We start from the raw sequence: 14,923 nt of genomic DNA on the forward strand, positions 1-14,923 counted from the left end.
TGTTGAGCAGCTTTCTAATTTTTATAGCGTAAAATAAGCTTTGACGCCTAATATATCCCTTTTATAAACAGCTAATCTAACCAAATGGAACAAATCACACTCCAACACAGGGTGAAATCTGCAGCCTGTTTGCTGACATACACGCCAGCTGTCAAATAGGCGATCTCTGCTGGAGTACGTGGCTCCGGCTGACGTAATGACGTACCACACCGCTAGCTTCTCCGCTGTAGCATCAACAGTTTAGTTAGCCTGCTATCAAAAGCAGGAAGTTACAGTCGTTACGGGCTCTGTGTAGTTTGATAAATTGTCCAGCTGCTGCCAAAAATGATTTCACTTACGGATTCACAAAGTAAGAACTGTTTCTATATTACTATATTTTCCCCCGCCGTTCTTTGTCTCGGCGGTGTTTTTGTGTGAAACCGGGTTTAGCTCGAGGCTAACGGCTCAACACGATTGGCTGAGAGCGTCGTCACGTTACACGTCAGTGAGGAATATTTACAATGGAGAGTCAGTCTGCGGTCTGTGCATTCAAAATACTGAACATTTATAGGCACGTAAGGTTTTATGTTGCTTTGGCAATATTGCTCTTGGACACTTTCATACCAGCAAAGCAAACTGAGTTGAATTGAATGTATACACTCACAGGTTCCTGCTGTTTTGTCTTGCATCCTCAGAGATGATCTGTGACTTAAAGCTTGTATATAATTACAATAAAACCTAAATTCCATGCTTTTATTTGTGTTATGGTGCTCTCCAGAGGCAGTGTTGAGATGGGGGTTTACACCAGTCCAGCAGTTCTAGATTTTAACCTGAAATTGCCCAATTTTCCAGTTATTTTAGAGTAAAATACATTAAAATTTGAGACACTGTGTTCTAGGCAAAATAAGGTTATCCCACTGTGTTTCCACGCTACGTGCATGTTCCACATTATTATCAGTGATCCAGGAGAAGGAAGACAGATAGATAGATAGATAGATAGATAGATAGATAGATAGATAGATACTTTATTCATTCCCTTGGGGAATAAAAAAAGCTAAAATTCAATGACACAGTACCTCAAAGAGCTAATAATAGTCAGACCAAATCTATCAACTGTATTGCTGACAAAAAAATAAATAAAAAGTCCTTCTACAGTTTAATATTTTCGTGAGTTACTTAATGATGAGAGAATCTATATACTTATACTACATACATAGCAATGTCACTACTGCTAATATCCTGTGAAATAGAAAAATCTCAGATTGGAATGATGGATGAATATATTCCGAGTGTTTTTTTTTCATTTATGTTTTGTTAAACAAAGAGGTTACATCTGGGGGTTATTGATAAAACTTGACCCTCAACTCAAAATGTCCCTTGTGAGGCCTTATACTCATATATTTACCCAAATGTAAACAAATGGGGAAAAAATAAGTTAAAACACAACAAAATAAAACAAAAAAACCCCAGAATAAAGCATAAGATTAAAACTAGCAGGAATTTAACCTTAACTTACCATGCTTTTAAAAAAATGTATTTATTTTTTGTTAAAGTTAATGTCATGTTTACAACAGTGAATGATATGTAACCATGTGGACAGAACAACTTCTTTGCTCCTTTAAATCCACAGAAATTGGCATGGGGCTGACTGGGTTTGGCGTGTTTTTCCTCTTTTTTGGGATGATGCTGTTTTTTGATAAAGCTCTCCTTGCCATTGGAAATGTGAGTCCATTAAACGTGCACGTTGTGACACCATGTGAAAGTCTCTCCTGTGCGACCTGAAAAGCACCAGACTTGTGACGTTGTTTGTGATGTTGTTTATTTCCGTGCAGATTCTGTTTGTCTCTGGTTTGTCCTTCGTCATCGGCCTGGAGCGCACTTTCAGATTTTTCTTCCAGAGACACAAAGTAAAAGCCACCAGCTTCTTCCTGGGAGGAGTCCTCGTGGTTCTGATCGGCTGGCCGATTGTTGGAGTTGTTCTGGAGATCTACGGGTTCTTTCTATTATTCAGGTCAGCTCAGAGAGAAAAGATCTCTTTGTCATCATAAGGAATTCTTGGGCCTCTTCTCATTCTCACTCTCTTCAACAGGGGATTCTTCCCAGTGGCAGTCGGATTCATCCGACGAGTTCCTGTGCTCGGGTCTTTGCTCAGCTTACCGGGGATCAGTACAGTGAGTATCACAACAATCAATCAACCAACCACACACCGCAAAATATTAATGGCTTTCATGCAATGGAGATTTTTAACTTGATTGGCAAATCTAATTCATCACAGACAGAATTTTGTCAATTTTTTTTCTTTTTTTAATGTGTGTTAATGTGATTGAGGAACTTCCAATTTGGTTGTGGCTTCAAAAGCTGCAACATCGTCCTATATCTGCCATTCAGAAATACAGTGGATTTACACACTGTTAAACCACCAATTCAGACACTATGCAATTTAGTCAACAGTAGGTGAAAAATGCCCGCTACTGTTTGTCACAGCCCAGCATGAAGTATACATTTATTTCTCGACTTAAGTGTCCAAATGTTACAGTATGGAGTTAAGTATGAAATATGACTAAACAACCTCATTAAATACTCACGTTTGAGAAGGTGAAACCACAGTTGTTGTTGTTGTTGTTGTTGTTTTAAGAATAATGACTAAACCAATCAATAATCCAACAATTTTCAGATTGATCTCACTAATAAATGAAGGAATCTGTGTGTGCTGATATTTCTCAACAACTGTACATCTGATCAGTTTCAGTCTTGGTGGGTGGGAAGTGCAACATTGAGTCAGTGAAGTAGATTGAATGAACGGTGTTTGCTTTGGGGGTCTTTGTGGGCTTCTGGCTGTCCGCATCATTTTTTTAAGAGATTCCTTCATCTATTCGTGAGACGTCTTACATCATCCTCTACATTTCTGTCTTTTTAAATGATCACTACAAAGTCCCGCTTCAGTCCTTCTTGTAAATAACCCTGTACTTCTCCCTTAATCTCTTGCAGCTGGTGGATAAAATTGGCGAGAGCAACACTATGGTATAACGTGGAGCTGTTCACGTAATGGAGAACAGTTTCAGTATTTATCAGAGCTTCTAATGGTGACTGTATAAAACTGGATCATTGCCACTTCAGAATCCAAACATTTCCCTGCACAAAAGACACAAATATATTTGTGTACGTTCGACTGAATGACATTGTGAAGTTTCTTCTGTCAGAAGGAAACAGTTTTGTATCTGACTGCCACTGGATGTTACCAAGAATTGTTGCTGTTGTTTTTTTTTATGTCTGGAAGCCGGTTTATGTATCATTCCAGTCTGATATTTATGAACTGATAACTTGGGACCACTGGTGTAACTCAGAGGAGACTTATGAACCTTTGACAGCATCCACTTCTCCGGATCGTGTGCCTCAACAGTCACTGAGAGAGATTTTTATTCAGTTCCTTTATGAAGTGTTACTTTCATTTTGTACTTTGAAAATAAATAACGTTGAGCTAAATGTTACAGAAACGTGAACCACTGTGGTAAGAGGCTTGTCTAGGATATGTTGTACTGTAACTTTTCTAAGTGCATACTTTAAATAAAGTGTGTCTTTTATAACTTAGGGTGCTTTTTTTTTGCAGCAACAGCAGCGGAGAATACAGTGTTCTTTGCTGACTTCAGAAATGATTGTTACACCAAAGAAAACACCCTCACCTTAAGGTCCACTTAGATTTCCTGCATGCTTAAAGCTGCATCCTTTGACCTTCATCAGTGGACTGGATTTTTGTCATTAAACGAGAAGAAATAAGTTTTAAAAATTAATAAACTCTTCATATGTAACATTAGTGGCACTGTGTAAAATGGTAAATCATTCATTCTCAGTTTTTACTGATGCTTCATGGGAGAAGTAGTTGAAAGCACAACCAACAAACACTTAAAGAACGACTCCATTGATCAAGCTCCATTAAGCTCCAAAACAGCAGGCTTCCACTCTTCACATGCAGAAATCTATATCAAACTCACATCTACAGTTTTTCCAACACACAATTAGCAGCTGTGTTCACAAGATGAATACTTGATGGACAGAATGATAATTATGTTTAAAGGTCACATTTGTCCTCCTTTTCAGCAAACATCTAAAACTCTTACATGTCCCCATAATGTGTCTTAAATGTTTCATCTCAAAATTGTGCAAGAAATGAAGATATTTACTTCTGCCATTCCTCAGGTCCCCCCACAATGAGACAGCCTCCCAGCTTTACAAGCCAGTGAGAATTTTACTGTTGTGTTGTCAAGATGCCGATAATAATTAGCAACATTAACTGTAAAATGAAAAAACTAAATACATTAATATATGATAGTTGGTAGATAGACTGGTGATCTGTCCAGGGAGTTCCCTGGCTTCACCCTAAGTCCGCTGGGATAGACTGCAGCCCCCCTGTGACCCTAATGAGGATGTATAGATGGATGGATGCATGATAGTAGACTCTGTGCTACTACAGCAGAATAGAATTCCTGAAATTCCATCGTGGCCTTATGTTTTGGTGCGCCGCCTTAAGATTTTCACCGGCTACGTCTGGTCACCCCTTTGAAAAATTTCTGAAGGCACCACTACCTTTCTTTGTCCACTTCAGTGTCTAAAAACAACAGGTTTTGGTTGTATTGAAGGTTTGACACATCTTGCTGGCTGCATTTCCTCCCTGAAGTCTCGTTGTCAGGTGACCAATGCTGTTTGTACCTTTCTATTTTTTGACACTTTAAGGAAACAAGATGTAAACATGTTAGTTAGTGAGAACTTAAGCCATAAGATAACCAGACGCTTGGTGTAACTTTATATTTCCCATAAATTTGCATGCTGTGCTATTCACACGAGTTAACTCTTCTTCAAGAAACACTTGTTTGTTATTTCTGTGAAATTTTATATGAAAATAAACCCTAAGCCTTTTTTACAGGACAAGAACAAAACATGGTGCAGTAACGCGTGCAGCTTTTTATAGAAAGCATCAACACTTCAGGCCTCCTTCACGCACGTACTCGCTGGCACGTCAGCTTCATTCATAAAATCTCACCAGTGACGTCTTCGTGCGGTGACCCTGTGAAGACACTCTGCTGTTCACGAGAAACTCAAAAGTTTGAATCTCGTGCGTGTGTCTGTGATGAATGTGCAGCGACAGCTTTAACAGCACCTGTCACTGTGTCAGCTGAAAAACAAGGTGTGAGCTAATTAGACTACCTATCACCCTCGTCAATGATGCTGTATAAGGAGCTGGTTGATTTATTGTGGTTTTTAAAATACTGTGACACACGGACGGAGGAGGACGGAGCACCAATCAAACACTTTAACAGGCTGCAACCCACTGGAGAGCACAACAAGTGGACGGTAAGCAACTACAATTATTATTATTATTGTTTAGGCTAGTATAATAATAGTTGTTCTTGTTAGATTTTGCCAGTTTACCTTTATTTGTCCAAGAATTCAGCGATATTTGAGAATGTTAACTTAAAGCTTGTCAGCACTGTACAAAAGTTTCACAACACATTACAATATATTAAAAAAATCCATTACTAATAAAAAATAAATATGAGTAAGTAGACATTTATTAAATGATTAATATAATGCTATAACAAAAATATGCAGATATAAGGAAAAGTGTTTATTAAATTGGACAGTCAACAATTCTAACTTGTCATATGAATACATATTTTGTATTATTATGATTGTGTTTTACGCTATTGTCATTCAGTATTTGTAAATATAACAGCCTGCAGTATAAATGGCCACAGGAGGAGGTATTGATGTTGTTAAATGCATTAATAAATACTTAAATCTGCTAATGCAACTACATTATAGTGTGTTTAATGTTGATTTTAATCATTTGAACGTATATATACTGCCTTTATATACATACTTTAAGTTTAGATTTTTGACCAGATGGATGCATTTTATGCTACAATAGTGTGTTCTGTTATTATTTTCATTTAATAATGATGATAATACCATTGCAGATTTCAACAATGTCTCCTCTAGTCATACTACTTGTGGTGTCATTGGCTTCGCAGTGTTGGACTGCACCACAGGTGGGTCAAAACTGATAATTATTATGATGATTCGTATTTTATCTGAATTTATTGAACATTTCTGACAATATCAGGGTGAACTTGAACAATATTTTCTTCACCGTCTTTCAGAGGAGAAACTGGACTCCTCAGGCGATCTTATACCTCAAAGGAGCACGTAAGAGCACATTAACAGCAGCCAAGAATTACCCGGTTTGAAGCTGCTTTGTCGAACTGAGAGAAAACAGTGATGAATGTTGGTCTTTTACAGAGCGACACCGTTCAGTATTGGAGCGCACCAGCAGAGATGAAGGGGACACTTCATATTTGGGTATGTCTAATATGTGATGCAGCTCTAGTAATATAATATGATTAAAACAAATATAGTTTCAGCTCCCAATTCAAACAAAAACAATTACATACTTGGACTTAAAAGCTTGTATGACTATCTAATTGTTAATTGTTTACTAATACAGTTAACTAATGACTTTTCAAAGTGGTAAATTAATTTTCAGTACCTTCTGGTCAGTTATAAATATTTGTTTTTCCATGTTAAAACAGAAGACTTGCTCATTACTTATTTGAAAGCTTATTAGCAGATTTCCTTGCTGAATTGACGACTTATTAATATTGTTTAGAGCAATAGCTCAACAATTCAACCCAAAAGTTGTTCTGATTACTGCAAGCGATGATCAGTGTCTTTATGATCTAAAGACCCAAATACGTAGTTGTTAACTTCAACTCAGTGTTGCCAACTACTCAGTAAGCAAAGCAGAAAGACTTTCAGTACTTTCACCTGAAGAAAAAATGCCAGGGACAGAGAATAGTAATGTTTGTCTGCTCTTTTATCAGAGGGAGCTGAACTGGGAGTAGTTTTCTGGCATCATCATCAAATCCCATTTTTAAAATTCACGATGTTACATGCAGTTTCCTTCAGCACAACTAGATGAATGGCACCAAATGAGGTCCTGCTTCTGTTGGTGCAGCTCTTCCATTTTCACAATGCGGATACTTTTTGGATTACATGGTGGAAGAATGGTGAATGAGTGCTTCAGTTGTGGATTTTTTTTTGCACAGACTGATGGTATAAAGTAAACAAACTCCTACATAACAAATGTTGATCTGTATGTTGTCTTTTCTATGTAAGAGCACACTTCTAACTTGTGATGTGATCATTTTGTGAATGAACAAAATTTCCTCTTTGCTGAGCATCACGATGCACAAAGAAAAAAACACACACAGATTTCTTTTCATATGAGTGACATACTGCAAATGATCTACAAAGTATTAGTACCTTTTTCATTAAAAAGGGATAATAAACTCATAAAGCAACTAGTTGCATTAATTGTTTAACACTGTTTCCTTGTGAAAGTGGTACCTAAAATCTTTCATGACATCTGTTTGATACCAAGTATTAATCTCACCAAAATTTGCTTTCAAAAGTGACACATTTATCTACACATGTAATCTACTTAACCTTATTTCTTTTCGAAATGCTTCCTTGCAGAGACTCCCAACCGGAGCAGTGATGGACTGGGATCACCTCTGACTTCTTTAATTCTTCTGGAGCTCCTGCAGCAAGCTGTGGAAGAAGGTAAAACTCACCACCGCTCCGTCTGACCACTGTCTTAGCAGTTTCAACATCTTTGTTTTCTTCCTCAGGTGGAGACAATCCAGATTACCGGGACAACCAAAAGCTGAATCTAAACTATTTGTGAAAGTTATCAGAGACTGTGCTATGTAGTTGTTGCATTTCATTATATCGATTACATTTTTCATTATGTGTTGTCGTTTGCATTTACTTAAAATTAAATATGCTGTATAAATGAAATGCCTCGGCTGCAAGCTGTTGTTCCATTGGGATTCACATTAGTGTCTCGCTTGTTCCTGATGGTAGCTAGCAGTTTTCAGTGTGAACCGTGTGGGGATTTCCTTTCACAGTTCCACTTCTCACAGGACTATTTTTAAAAAATGCTTCGAGCAACAACTTTGTGATACACTCATTCACACCACTGAGTGATTAACACCAGGCGGGATAATGTTCGGTCATACATCAACACACTGTCCACAGGGGGGTCACTGAGAGAGTCATGTCTGGGTCAGTCAGAGGTAAGCAGCTGAGATTTAGAGGAGATTAAGTTTCACTTCTGTTGATAAAATGACACAGGCAGGAAAAACGGAAATGTGTGTTGTATGTAGGGCAGCACAAGCATTAAAGGTAAATCCATCCAATAAAATAGTGTCATTAGAAAGGATTTTAGATCAAGAAAAATAAGTACATAGAAAAAAAAAAGACAGATTTCATCGATTGACACAAATTATCGATCCACAGAAGAAGTTGGGCTGTATTTTAGAATTTACATCATTTTATCTTCATTCGGTCTTGAATGTTTCATTAAACTGGTTGCTTAATGTATGATGGGTGTCTACAGTACAGTACTTTTCTGCTCCACAGAATTATCCCGCAGTATTTTGTCCCTTGACTACTTAATAACTGAAACAATGCATGTCTTGTTCAAGCACCGACAAACTTGCTTTATTACACGTCAAAGCAACATGAGTGACACATGGTCCCACAGTGCTACACAGCCGAAGACAAATGATCACAGCGTTTCTCTCTCAGTCTATGTCCCCTTTGGTTTTCTCTCCAGCGAGTACAAGTGTGCAGACTGACGGCTACAGCTAATTCTGGTGGGTTTTAAACCCCTCAACACCCGAGAAGCTACAGAGGGCAGTGGGTTGAAGGTGAGGACGGTGGAGCTGTCTGGTATGCAGCGAATGCAGAGTGAAGTTACTGAAGGTGATTAGCAGTCAGGGACATGCTGCTATGGCGCCCCCCCTCTGGTCAGTTAGACAGACTGCAGGTCCTTCTGGATGTCCCACAGTGTGTTGGCACTGGCCTGCAGTTGGGCCACCTCGTCATCCGTCAGGTTCATGTTGACCACGCTGGCCACTCCTCCGCTGTTCAGCACGCAGGGCAGACTCAGGTACACCTCTTCACTGATCCCATACATGTCCTGTTGGTGCAGAACCACATGGTCTGTATGTGGATATACAGTCACAGGCAAAAAAACAAGTGCTACACTGGATCTGAATTGCAAATGTTGAAGTTATTATGTCCAAAATGGGAAAAGTGAAAGTGGGAACTAGTGCTATCAAGTAAAAAAAAAAAAAGAGAGAGACAGAAAATGACTGGCTTCACAAATTAGTCAAACAAGTTTATATATAGGGTCAAGATGGATTAAAAAAAATCTTCAAAAAATGATGTAAATTGGATGCCCCTGTCGCTCAACAGGTTCAGTGGGCGACCCCTAAACAGAGGCTGTAGTTCCTGATGCAGCAGTCGTGGGCTTGAATTCGACCCATTTACTGCATGTCTTTCCCCCACTCTTCTCCCCATGTTTCATGTCTCTGTCTCTCCACTGTTCACGACAACAAAGGCCAAAAAAATCGCTTAAATATATATGTAAATGTTATAAATTCTAATAATGTTATGATTAAATCTTCTTAATAACTTCAAACTACTGTATAACTGTGTGACTGTGAACTCATATAACCCAATGTACTCAGTAAATTTCCATGGTATTGTAGCTTGTTTATGTGCCTGTATAAAAGCTAAACTGTTTATTTATGGTGTCAGTCGCTTGCCCAGACGGTGTTGCATGCAGGTTGATTCCTTGTGCTTTGATTTGAGAGACGACTGAGCATTAAGTTGGAGAAGTCAGGACTCTGTGGAAGAATTTTGCTGACAATAAGTGAATCCTTTACCTGATTTTATTGAGTATTAAGACTGAGACCCTACAGTGGTATTAATTATGGAAATTATTCCAATGATCTCAGACCCTTCCATATAATCATGGTGCATAATCGAACTGATTTACACTCAACAAAAATATCAAAGCAACACTTTTTTTTGCTCCCATTTTTTATGAGATGAACTCAAAGATTTAAAACTTTTTCCACATACACAATATCACCATTTCTCTCAAATATTGTTCACAAATCTGTCTAAATCTGTGACAGTGAGCACTTCTCCTTTGCTGAGATAATCCATCCCACCTCACAGGTGTGCCATATCAAGATGCTGATTAGACACCATGATTAGTGCACAGGTGTGCCTTAGACTGCCCACAATAAAAGGCCACTCTGAAAATTTCTTTCTTCTATTTTGTACTTTTAAGCTGCAGCCTTACGTTGAAGTAACTTAGGGTCATAGATGACAACATTTTTTTTTTTTTTACTAATAAATCAACCAAATATTGTCTCACTCAAGGTGCATTGTGCCATGAAGAATACAAACCCCAATGATATTCCTTTCATTTAATACAACCACAAAGCAACAAACCGTCAAACTGATTATCAAAAATAATTTGTGATTGTATTTAATACATTTTTGTTGGCGAATTGTTTTAGCTCTGTTATCATAAAAGAGAATTGGAACGTTTCAAAATAAAACTAAAACTAGAACGTAAACTGGATTATATACTTCAGATTTCTCCTTCTGCATCTGGAATGTACTAAAAATGACTAAGCTGTTGGGTTGTGTGCAATGTGGATCAAAGAATGAATGAACATCCTTTACCTTCACCATGGTGGAGACGGGATGAATCCTGTTCATGTTCCTGATGAGGCTCTCTGTCAGATCAGCTACACTCAGACCGATGGCCCAGTTGGTGTAACCCTTCAGTTTGATCACCTCATAGGCACTAAGGGACACGACACAAGGCTTTAGGTATGCTTGGACAGTGGAGCTGTTTTACTAAATTTGACTTGTCTTAAAGCAATGATGTGAAGAGATAAAAATAAACTCTTAGGACTCAACAACACTCTAAAAAACCCAGACTTTTCTGATGAAAGAAACGGTGGCAGCAGTGACAACAACAGAGTCTGACATTTAGGCAGAGGGGCAATGTTGAATGTCTAAATATAAGGAAATCTTACAAATGTAATTTCTAGAAAAAGTCTTACTTTCAAGCAGTTAATTTAATACTTTTTGTGTCACTGGCTGGCAATATAGATTAAATGGACAGGCCATAATTCTCACATGATTGTCTGTGTAAAGTACAGACAAGTCTGTACGACATTATTTGACTAATTTTATCATACTGGCTTCTTATTTTGGCGTTGGTCATTTTCAAAGAGGTCATTAAAAAAACTCAAAAGATTTAATCAGCAAAGCAAAAATACAGCAGATGAAGGGGCCTTACCTGTCCACCACCATCTTGTGGGTCTCTTTCCAGTTCTCGTCGTCACAGTCGGTGCCGATATTCGGGTTTAGAAGCTGCAGGTTGACTCCAGCCACGTTTGTTCCACTCCACACAGGCACTAACACACATGTTGAAAAGGTCAACCTTCATCCATGTACCACACACGGCCTACATTATCCATCACAATACCGCACTGTGATTCTTTCTGTTTGTTTGCTCACAGGCGGTTTAGTTTAAAGGGCCGACAAAGCAGAAACTCCTCACCACTGGTGTCTCCATGCTCTCCTAGGATCCATCCGTTGAAGCTGCTGGGGTGAATCCCCAGTTTGTCGGCCATCAGGAAACGGAAGCGTGCGGAGTCCAAGTTGGTGCCGCTCCCGATGACGCGGTGCTTGGGAAGGCCGCTCAGTTTCCAGGTGACATAGGTCAGCACATCCACTGTTAGAGAGCGATTTTAACGACGTTTAAAAGGGAAACACTGCATGGCTTCATGTCTGAGAGGAAGAAACGGAATGAAGAGTGGCAGACAGTACCTGGATTTGAAACAACAATGATGATGCAGTCAGGACTATATCTGACAATTTGCGGGACGATGTGCTTAAAGATGTTGACGTTTCTCTGGACGAGGTTCAGCCTGCTCTCCCCCTCCTGCTGACGGACTCCAGCTGTCACCACGACGATGCGGGAGTTAGCTGTGACTGAGTAGTCTGGGGTAAAAGAAAGAGAATTCAATTTGTCACAACAGCAAAAAGACTTTTCCTCACTTCCAGATTCGAAGAGTTCCAGTCAGCAGAACTTTGGAAATGCTGGAATTAAAATGGAGTCATAAGATTGAGTTTCATGGCATGTTTCAGGTATAAACCTGCCTTTGTCTGCTACTATTTTGGGGGTTTTGAGGAAGAGGCTGCCGTGTTGCAGGTCCATCATCTCTCCTTTCAGCTTGTCCTCCATCACATCTACCAGGGCCAGCTCATCAGCCAGCTCCTGCACACATCAGGAAGATCAGAACATTCACAGCACACACATTCAACAGCATAACTGCCTTTTGCAAATGGGGCTAACACTTGAAATACCTTCAACTTAGAACCGTTTATTTTAATCCTAATGGCTATAATCGTGGATGACTCAATCTCAAAACTTCCTAAAAATCAGTTCAGATAAAACAACACACAGTATAATGGGTGTTAAAGTTTAGTTAAAGGGATTTCTCACTCTGAAGCCTATCAGTAAGGTAAACTTGTTGCCTAAATGTCAGCTGAGGAACAAAAGCCCAGTTAAAGTGCAGTAGTTAGTTTCCTCCTTAACAAGGACAGTGAGGGGATAATACCCAGATCAGACATCGAGAGATCAGTAATCCAGACCTGGGTAATTCCCCACTCTGTGACACCAGCAGGCAGGAAGGTAATCTAAGCAGAGGCAGAACCAGTGGGGCTCTTACCCTGAGCAGGATACTGACAGCACAGGCCATGCCAACCTGGCCCACGCCTACCACTGTCACTTTATTCCTAGGGGGCTCAGGAGGACCACTGAACAGCGGAGTGATCAGCTTCTGCAGGATTGAAGCCATCTTCAGTGCTAAAGAATGCAAATAAAAAGAAATGGAAGAATGTTAATGGTCAGGCTGTTGACACACCAAGAACATTTCACACAGACACAACAGAAGCAAACAGTCCTGTGTGCAGCCTCGCGTGCACAAACTTCATAAATACTGCATTCGGTCAGAGTGTAGAGGGATTACAGAGCCTGACATTTATCCTAGCAGCCCTAATAAAAGCATCCTCTGACATCTCAATCCATGACAAGAACAAATGGAATCACACTACCTCAGCACTGTCCCACACATGATCTCTCTGCAGAGTTCACCTTGAAACGACATACAGTGAGGCACAAAAACAGCAGCAATACTTGCATTGTTCGACGAAGCTCCGAGCTGTGAGGTATAAATACCACCATGTAATCAGCATGGCAAACTGAATGGAAACCTAAGGGGCGTTGCCACCGAGCTGCGTACCCCCTGCATCCACAACACCTCCTACAGTCACTGTTTGTGCGATCCAGACAGTCAGGGCAGGTATCCAGTCAGCTGCAGCAGTAGCACAGAGCGCATGTGACTCAGGGCTGGATGGAGGAGCTGTGAGCTGCACAGAGCTCCTCTCCCTCCACCCTCCTCCCTAAATGGAGGACGGTGCACTATAATCGGATGCCAAACTTGACTGACTGACTGCAGACTGTTAAGGAGTTACTGTAATCCCTTAACACTGCTTCCATCTGCTGCACCTGCACTGCAGATGAACATCAACGTTGTATGTAATAGGAAGAACAACTGTTATTGTTCTTTAGAGACTGATTTCTATTTTTAAACATTAGCTATATATTTTTGGAAACAGACTTAGTAGCATTTTCTCATAGGTCCATATTACAGCTGTAATTCAATTCAATTTTATCTCAATTCATTTGTGCATATTCACAACAGAAGCCATCTCAAAGGGCTTAGCATAGTAAGCTACAGACTTTACAGCTATAATGTTGCCATTGGTAAATAATACCAGGCAGTAACAGAATCTGAATGATACATTTGGAAATGGTTAAAGAATTATATGCTGCACACACACTGTAAAAACCGTACTACACATGCGGCACTGAAACCTATGCTTGAGCTAAGACATTATCTACATAACTGAAAAAGTAAGTATGAGGCACAGAAAATGCACTGCTACTGAAAATGCGTTGGTGAGAGTGTCCGTTCGTTATCCCCGAGTGAAACTGGATTACCACCACAAAACTCTGTGCGATCCAAACATGCAAGCATGAGTAGATAACAAGGTGGCTTAACATCCAAGGTCACCAGAGGGACAGCAGTTTTTTTGTTTCCACAAATCACACTTGGTACCTTCATGAAAGCAAAATATCATCACAAAGTTGCTTTTTCATTCCAATACTGTGGACAAGACACCTGTGTAGCAACTTCACAAATGTTTGTGCAGCTGAAAGAACTTGAACGGGAGAAGTAAGGACATTAAATAGTTTTAATATGCTGCATAGATAGTAATACAACTAGAGGCAGTTTGCATATTTAGTATAAAGCCACATATTGAGCTGTACAGTTTAAAGTTCTATTTTAAAATGATTGCTTAGCATGGGGGCAATACTGATTTTTTTCTTTTGTCTTATCTTTCTTATTAGTCCCAGAACAAATACATTTTAAATAACCTGCAGGTGAGCCAGTTTATTGTTGCATCTGAGATTTGTTTATAACTTCTAAACATAATTTGCATTTCTTGAAAAAAAACAAGTTATCCAAAAAAATGTACTTTCGATGATGTTTCTGCCTGTGCATCTGGAAATGAGACAAAACTGTCAACATCCACTGCGAAAACAACTGTAAGCACACCCACTTATATATTACAGATAAGCAGATTACAAGAGTAAATGTGACTTGGAGGCGTGTTTTGGCTAAAAAAGACTGAAAAACGCCCAAGTGAGCACAAGCAGTGAAGAAAAGATGAAGAGTGAACGCAAATGAAAGCTGATTGTGCTCAGCTGCTATTACTTGATACAAAAAAAGTTGGACAATTTTACTTTTGTCACCAAATGATAAGCTAAGCATAACAGTTTATAAATACATTGCAAAAAACCCCCACAAAAAACAAAGTCAGTTCAATACTTTCTGCCTCTGTCAAATTTCTCAAATCTACACAACGTGAAAACATGGCT

At 39.3% G+C, this 14,923-nt stretch overlaps 3 protein-coding genes across 4 annotated transcripts; 2 read left to right on the top strand and 1 right to left on the bottom strand.

Moving 5' to 3' along the window:
* Positions 1-200: 200 nt before the first annotated feature.
* golt1bb (golgi transport 1Bb) lies at positions 201-3,563 on the top strand. Its single transcript, XM_022216993.2, has 5 exons — positions 201-349; positions 1,610-1,701; positions 1,812-1,990; positions 2,069-2,150; positions 2,968-3,563. Exons 1-5 carry the CDS (start codon positions 325-327, stop codon positions 3,004-3,006), a joined length of 417 nt encoding a protein of 138 aa, XP_022072685.1. The 5' UTR covers positions 201-324; the 3' UTR covers positions 3,007-3,563.
* A 2,394-nt stretch (positions 3,564-5,957) lies between these two features.
* LOC127535094 (spexin prohormone 1-like) lies at positions 5,958-8,322 on the top strand. Its single transcript, XM_051952085.1, has 4 exons — positions 5,958-6,023; positions 6,135-6,180; positions 6,274-6,333; positions 7,510-8,322. Exons 1-4 carry the CDS (start codon positions 5,961-5,963, stop codon positions 7,620-7,622), a joined length of 282 nt encoding a protein of 93 aa, XP_051808045.1. The 5' UTR covers positions 5,958-5,960; the 3' UTR covers positions 7,623-8,322.
* Positions 8,323-8,511: 189 nt separating this feature from the next.
* Positions 8,512-13,391, bottom strand: ldhbb (lactate dehydrogenase Bb). Of its 2 annotated transcripts, none has more exons than XM_022216995.2 (8): positions 13,119-13,391; positions 12,648-12,784; positions 12,076-12,193; positions 11,743-11,916; positions 11,474-11,647; positions 11,210-11,327; positions 10,585-10,708; positions 8,512-9,019 (listed from the first exon to the last, which is right to left on the bottom strand). In XM_022216995.2, the coding sequence occupies exons 1-8, from the start codon at positions 13,171-13,173 to the stop codon at positions 8,852-8,854; spliced, it is 1,068 nt and encodes a 355-aa protein (XP_022072687.1). In that variant the 5' UTR covers positions 13,174-13,391; the 3' UTR covers positions 8,512-8,851. The 2 variants fall into 2 exon arrangements, with proteins under 2 accessions (XP_022072687.1, XP_051807838.1); XM_051951878.1 differs by lacking the exon at positions 13,119-13,391 and adding an exon at positions 13,033-13,048.
* Between the last annotated feature and the right edge of the window lie 1,532 nt (positions 13,392-14,923).

This window comes from Acanthochromis polyacanthus, chromosome 8, assembly GCF_021347895.1.
Source record: "Acanthochromis polyacanthus isolate Apoly-LR-REF ecotype Palm Island chromosome 8, KAUST_Apoly_ChrSc, whole genome shotgun sequence".
NCBI classification, from domain to species: Eukaryota; Metazoa; Chordata; class Actinopteri; family Pomacentridae; genus Acanthochromis; species Acanthochromis polyacanthus.